Consider the following 7267-nt stretch of genomic DNA (forward strand, 5'->3'; position numbering starts at 1 on the left):
CAGCATATCCCTCTCGCCCTTTTAATTTGTAATGGGCAGAAGCCAGCAGTCTCTGCTACTAATGGTGGAACAGCATGAGCCCTCAACAGGCCTGGTTGTAGTTCTACGGGGCCTCCCCTGTTCCCTTCCCCAAGCCTCCTCCCATGCTCAGTTCAGTCACAGCATTTGGGAGCTCCCTCCCACCATATGGAAAAGGGAGAGCTGAACTGGGTCCTGACCTGCTGGTGCTGAATTCCAATGCAGACGGCGCTCTGGGCAGGTCAGAAGCCTTTGGACACTAGTAACTTCCCCATCCTGCCTCACATTCTGAATCTAGCCTCTGGTTCCAGGGATTACACCAGTAAAATGGGGACAATTTCCCCCCTTCTTGCCTGCTGCTCCCCATACACCCTCCCCCAACTCTGCCCTAAAGACAAAGTGAAAACAGTAAGCTCCACCCTCTGCCCCGCTTTCAGACAGTGAGCTCTGGGGGCAGACGGCCTCGTTCATGGGAGCTCAGGTAGGGCTGTCTGGGTTTAATAAATAACACCCTCCTGGGGCTAGTTGGGAGGCTGGGATAAACGGGAAGATGCATGCAGGGAAAGCAAAGCTTTTCAGGGGCCAGGAGTGTCCTTGGTCTCCGGGGCAGCCTGGGAGCCTGCTGGCTCAGAGACGACAAACCAATCATACATAGCCAGGAAAGAATCCTGCCAGGGATGCACTTTATTTCTCAGTGAGCAAGCTCAGCAGCAGGAAGCAGGGTTAGCACTGCTGACCCAACACAGCGTGAACGCGGGCTCTAGCACCGAGCACAGGGCGGGCTGGGAGAGCAGGTGCATGAGGCGTCAGTCTGATTCACAAAGATGAAGTTGGCAGCCTTGGCTCCTGCACTTTTGAGTGAGGTTATGTGGTCAGATCCTGCTTTCATTGGTGGCTCAGCAGTGAAAGGGTTTGGGAGGAAGCCTGCACCATACAGATGGCACAGAGCTCCAGCCAATACCCAGTCACCTTTCACTGAGCCAGGGCTGTTCGTTCAGGCCAGAGTCTAACTACTCACAGAGCAGCCCAGCTGGACCTGCTAGTCCCCCACTCTCTGAGCCTGGCCCTGGGCCCCCTGTATTGAATTTCCCTCCCTGGGCTCTCTGCTGTCCTGCACTACACTGATAGGGGCTGGGACCCTGTGCCTACCTCTCTTTGCCTGCCTAGGCAGCCCTCGCGAGCGGCAGCATTGTCCCTCAGTGTGTTAGCAAGGAAGCATCTTGTATTTCTCAACATTCATCTCGAAAGATCCTACTGTTCTCTGCCCCAGGCCCAACCCCTTCCCCCAAGTTCTGCTCTGCTGCTGTAGTGCTGGAGCAACCTTCTGCTCTCCCTCCCCATTCTTTATCTGCCTCTGAGCTCCTCTCCCTGGCTCCTGCCCCACGACTCTCCCTGGCATTCTCTTCTCCAAGGCCTCTCTAGTGGTCCCTTCTGGCCATGAATGCTATGAGACTCTGCTGCACAATCACCTTGGCTTGCTTTTTCCCTCTGCTCTGGAAAATCTTTCTCCAAGACCTGTCTCTGAGTTTCCTTGGCCTCCCCCTGCACCATCGACCCCACAATTCCCTTGGTCTGTTCCTTCCCCTGGCTCTTCCCTCTCTGCTTCTATGTTCTCTTCTGCCCATCCTGTCTCCTCCTTCCCACCATTGACCTCACTATTCCCTTGGTCTGTTCCGTCCCCTGGCTCTTCCCTCTCTGCTCTGGCACTCTCTTCCCCAGATCCTCTCTCTGTCCCAGACTCCCCCAGGCCTTGTTCCCTCTTTGTGTGTGTGTTCTCCTCTTCAAGTCCTGCCTCTCTTGTACCCCGCTCTGCTCCAGAAATCCCTTGGTCTTGTTCTTCCTCCTTGGCTGTGGAGCTCTCTGTTCCCAGTCCTGTCTTCTCCCTACCTTCTCCAGAACCTCCTCCCTCCTCCGTTCCAGCTCCAGCATTCCCATCTCCTCCCCACTGCCCCTTCCCTTTTGTTGCCCGCTTGAGCTGAGGCTGCTGGAAGAGGCCCTGGTATCTCTGCCGCTCTTCCACATGTTTCTCTCTCATCCTCTCCCCCAACAGCCTCAGCTCTTTCTTCACAGCCGCTCCCAGTGATGGGTCCAGTTGAGCCACCCTCAGGAAGTCTTCTCGTGCCTCTTTCTCGTTCCAGACGGCGGCATGGGCCTTTGCACGCTTGAAGTAAGCCTTCACGTTCTCTGTCAAGTGCAGAGAAGCGTGGGGTTAATTCCTTTCCTCTCTCGCCCTGCTCGGCCACCACCCGCCCCTGTCCTGCCTGCAGAAGAGGGCCACAGGAGCCTCCTGCTGCAGGTGCTCAGTGTCCCAAAGGGGCTGCACCAGAGCAAAGATCTAGGCCCCGCTCCCTCCTGTGGCAATCGCAGCAGGGCGTTGTAGCACTACACTGCTCTACAACTTGACTCCCATTGAATTCACTGCCACGCAGCAGGATTCCAATGTAGGAACTGCCAGAGCACCCATCTAGTCCTGTATCGGTGTCTGGCCAGTACAGCTGCTTCCCAGGAAGGTGCAAGAAAGCTCAGAGGGGACAAGTAAAGCATAGCTTGCCCACTGGGGACGTTTCTTAGTAGCCCCTGTCAATCACCAGTTTGCTCATGGCCAGAAGCGTGAAGGTTTCATATCCTAACTGGAGATGTTCTCATCAGCCAAGTCTGGCTTCTGTAATCTTACCAAGCTCTGGGCCTGCAGATCTAGTGGCAGTGAGGGTCACAGGCTGTTACACCTGGTGTGACAATATTCCCTTTCCAGGGCAGAGTTCTCACAAGGGGAAAGCAGCAGATGAGAGAGACAGGAAAACACCCAGTGACCAACCCAAACTCTCAGCCAGAGTGAAGGCTACCAGCCTGTTCCTGAATCTGCCACTCTGCACTAGCATATCAGCTTGCATCACTGACTCAGCCTTCTATGGATCTAGTTCAAGCTCTGCTCGGGCTGGGTTTGAATTCCATGTAAGGCAATACTCCTCCAGCCAGCAGGCCCGCCCCTGAAATGCCTTCTCTACGTGAATGTAAGCCCTGGAGGAAGGGAACAGCTGAAAACAAACTCCTAGGGGAGCAGTAGCAGGGAGGAAGCTCCTGCATGACAGGCAGGGGCGGCTCTACGTTTTTGGCCGCCCCAAGCAGTCATGCGCGGGAGGCGCCCCGTAGCCCCGGGAGCAGCGGACCTCCCGCGGGCATGACTGCAGAGGGTCCGCTGGTCCCGCATGGCTCGGCTGCACCTCCCGCGGCTGCGGACGGTTCACGGGTCCGGTGGCTCCGCTTGAGCTGCCGCAGTCATGCCTGCGGGAGGTCCAGCCGAGCCGCGGGACGAGCGCCCCCTCCGCAGTCATGCCTGCGGCAGGTCCAGTCGTCCCGGGGCTCCGGTGGACCTCCCGCAGGCATGACTGCGGCAGGTCCGCCGGCCCAGCCTGCCGCCCTCCCCGGCGGCAGAGAACGCCCCCTACATTTTGCCGCCCTAGGCACCAGCTTGTTTTGCTGGTGCCTAGAGCCGCCCCTGATGACAGGAGCGCTGAATGCAGAGTCCCATGAGACCAAGAGCCCCTCTCTGGAAGCCTAGTGGAAGATTGGGGCAGGCTGCCGGGGCGATTACCATTGTCCTTCTGGAGGAGGTCGGTGGTGTGCTCTAAGACCTCATAGTATTCCCCCAGCTCTAGCTGGCACTGGCAGTAATTCAGCACAAGGGGCATGATGAGTTTCTCCAGGCTCAGCCAGTCTTCAGCCCAGGGCTTCTCCTGTTCACAGAACCAGCAACATGCAGTATGAAGACACCAGACCCCACTGGCTAGGCAGAGAACTCTCAAAGGGACAGCACCTGTAGCCATGAACAATACATAGTGCATCCCGCGGGGGCTTTGCGGGTAAATGGAGGACTGTAGCTACCATCGAAGTGAAACAGCCAGCATGGAGTGTGCTTGCTGGGAACACCCCAGTGCATGCATGACCTTCAGCCACCTGGCTGAGTATGCCGTTCCAAGAACTGCTGTCGGAGCTTTCTGGCTCCCCTCCTTGCTGGAGGCCACAGCTCAGAAGTGGCTGTTTGCAGCAGGCCCTGCCTGGCCTTTCCCAGTCACTAGTTTTGATTTAGTTTGCAGGACTTTGTACCCTGAAAACATCACCGCGAAGGCCTAGGAGTGCAGGTTCTCCCAGCCGCAGGGAACCACGGTGTGAGCAAAGCAACAGGCAGACGTGGCTGTTATTGTCTTAGGAATCGTATTGGCTGCCGAGGACCTCCTGAAGCGCTATAGCTGGTGTGGGGTGACAGTGCAGCAGTGAGCTGGCTGCATACTGCAGGCAGGGCCTGTGCAGACGGTAGGGGCTCAGCAGAGGAGGGAAGCGGTGCTAGGCATGACGTACCAATGCTGTGGGGCTGGGCGCAAGAAGCCAGAGCAGAAGGTGGCTGTCCCTGCTCCAGCTGAACGCTGGCCCATCACCCTGGGCGGCAGTGCTATGCCAGCCCACCCCTCCCCATTTGCAGTGTCCACCAGGGGGGCGGCTCTCACCTTGGCCTGGACGTTCCGCAGGCAGATGACTGCTTCCTGATACTTCGCCGCTGCTTCCTGGTACCTCTTGAGCAGGACCAGCCGGTTGCCTTCGCTGTGCAATACAGGCACTGCCGACAGTTTCTCCTCTTTGGTCATGGCCCAGGTGTCCCGTTTATAGGATGAGGGGCCATCCATCTGGTGTGTGTGTGGGGGGGGAATAGACCTTCACACCGCTGGCCCCGTATGCTCCTCACACCACACCCCGGAGAGGTGGACCAAGGGCTCCCCCTGCCCCAGAGGGGCTACCAGCCCAGGCTGTGCCACGCTGAGCATCGCGTGGTCTGTCCCGACTTTACTCTCCCTCACCCCAATTGCCTTTCCTCCCCTGGCCCGGGCCTTACTTTGAAAAGCTCCATGATGAAGATGAGAGGCTGGGGGGCCCTCTGGAGCTCATCAAGGTCCGCATAACCCGTGCTGTGGTAGTCGAACATGTTCCCCATCCCGCAGCGGTGCTTCTGCCCCTCCAAGGGGTCCTTGCCCTCCGCAATCCTCCTCATGCCCTTGGAGACCAGCGCGTACATGCCCGTGTGCTGAAATATTGGGGGGAGGGGTGGGAAGGCACCTTGGCTCAAGCACATGTACAAAACATTCCCTCTAGCCCGGGGGCCAGTGAGAGCGGGTGAGAGAGAGATGGTGATGGGAGGCACCTGCTCTCAGCAGGGTGGAAGTGGAGTTAAAGCCACCTGCTTACCGACTGGGGCCTGGAATCTGGGTCAGGTATTCAGACAGCAGGCTAGGAATAGTGTAAAAGCAGCTGCCTGCCACAGCAGAAATAAATGGCTCCTCTCCCTCCAGGGTGAATTGCAGCCTGAGCTGGGGCTTTTCAGTCTGTCCTAGAGTTAGAACCTGCACCCACCAAACCTCAGGAATAAAAGGCCTTGGTGAGGGAAGACATGCTGCTGGACTGAGCAGCCCAGTGCTCCAGCTCCCAGTTACATGCCGCAGGGTGCACGGAACCATGCATAAGACAGGTACAGATGTGTATGCCAGTGCGATCCTGCCCAGAATGTATCTGTGGGCTGTGCACATGTGTAAGTGTTGAGACCTGTGTGTGTTTTGGTGTTAACGCGTTGAGTATATGTGTGTGTGTGTGTGTAAATCAGTGTCTGAAATCTAGGTGTTCTCAGACATGGGGGTTGTCACTCACAACAGCGTCACACCAGAACTCTGCCACTTCTCCGATCCTCATGGAGGTTAGCAAGGTCTCCCACACCTCGATTTTGAATAGTTTCCCCACGATGATCTCCATGGGGATGCCAGCCTGTCGGCTGTCGTCTATCACCGTGCGCTCAAAGTCGTCTTTTAGCGTCTGAAAGTGGAATGTGAGCTGCGCCAAAGAGAGACCAGTGCAGAGTGGGTCAGCTGCAGGCATGACAGTCTGGGATCAGGTCACTGGAGTAGTAAGTAGCCTTCTCTCCCTCCCCTCTCTACCCTAAATCTTGGCTCAATCCCACCCTTAGGTCACTGAGAAGGGGTGACCATGACCCCAGCTTAGTGTTAGTTCACTCAGCTGTTCTCATGGGGTGAAGAGATAGGCTTTGAGGCACTCCACCATCTGCTGTTTATTCATATTATATACAGCTGCTCTCTGCCAATACCTCTTTTTAACCCAACTCAGGGCTCCAGTAGAGTGAACTTCCTCACAGCAGTGCCCTGCAAATATAGCATGCACACTTCATAGCAGCATTATTGCAAGCTAACCACAAAGAAAAACATTAGTTCCCACTGCTAGAGGCTTAGAACACTGGCTATATCTATACAAACAAAGGGCACTTGGTCACTCCCATTATCTGCTCCCTACATGCATCCCTTAGCTGTGGCTGTCACTTGCAAACGCCTTTGTTCCTTCCGTTTGCTGTGCTAATGTGGCTCCAGGAGCCTGAGCTGGATTACAGCATACAAAGCTGTCAACTGGATTCCAGTGGCAGAACCTATTAGTGCCCTTGATGAAGGAGGCAGACAGAACACAGCTGGAATCTCAATGCCTGCAGTTAGAAAAACCTGCTGCCTGGTAAACTCAGCTAATTTGATCTGGACTCAATGAGAGAAGAAATCAGCTGTTTTTATTTTTAGAGTCACTTCTGACTACAGGTGCTTTTAAAGGAGACACGTGTGCAGAGGATTTCAGTAATAAGGGCTCTGGGTCACCCTCTACAGCCCAAGAGCCTGGGAGACAGCTGCTGGGGAACCCAATACTGGCTGTCATTTGAGGGTGTGGGATAACATCTGACCTGCTCTATCCCTCCTTAGCCAGTTTGAGATGCTTGCTGAGAATAGTTACCTTGCTCCCATCTTTGAATTGCGGCAGCTCCCCACGGCCTCCATGTAAAATCTTTTTCTTGACTCCTTCCACATTAAGCAGGTACATTTCATCCATGTTGAAGCTGTTGGCAGATCTCCCGCCTCACCTCTTTGGTTGCTGGTCACACCCACTGTTATTCTCACTCTTCCTGAAGCTGAGTGTTTCTTCGTTTCCGGTCTGTTGGGAGGAGTTTTCTTCCTACTGGGGCTCATCTAACAGTCTTTAGCTACTGCATATCTGGCTTAAGGCTGAATGAGGCTGTGACGGCACTGCACCCTAAAGCCTTTTCTCCCTGCACTTCCCCTAGGTGGAGTTCAGCCGTTCAGGAGCAGAGAGAACTGTGCTGTACAGTAACCACCTTAAGGAGCCAGAGTGGCCCTGTTGTCTGTTATACTTTCTTACC

At 55.5% G+C, this 7267-nt stretch overlaps 1 protein-coding gene across 1 annotated transcript; it reads right to left on the bottom strand.

Moving 5' to 3' along the window:
- Window positions 1-853: 853 nt before the first annotated feature.
- LOC123377813 (aryl-hydrocarbon-interacting protein-like 1) lies at window positions 854-6939 on the bottom strand. The gene is given in 9 exon segments (XM_045031111.1): window positions 854-1437; window positions 1439-1507; window positions 1509-1584; window positions 1663-2202; window positions 3611-3752; window positions 4521-4697; window positions 4904-5092; window positions 5710-5889; window positions 6844-6939. Coding segments are annotated over 9 exon segments (1659 nt in total). The 3' UTR covers window positions 854-1247.
- Between the last annotated feature and the right edge of the window lie 328 nt (window positions 6940-7267).

Source organism: Mauremys mutica, chromosome 9 (assembly GCF_020497125.1).
Source record: "Mauremys mutica isolate MM-2020 ecotype Southern chromosome 9, ASM2049712v1, whole genome shotgun sequence".
Taxonomy (NCBI): Eukaryota; Metazoa; Chordata; order Testudines; family Geoemydidae; genus Mauremys; species Mauremys mutica.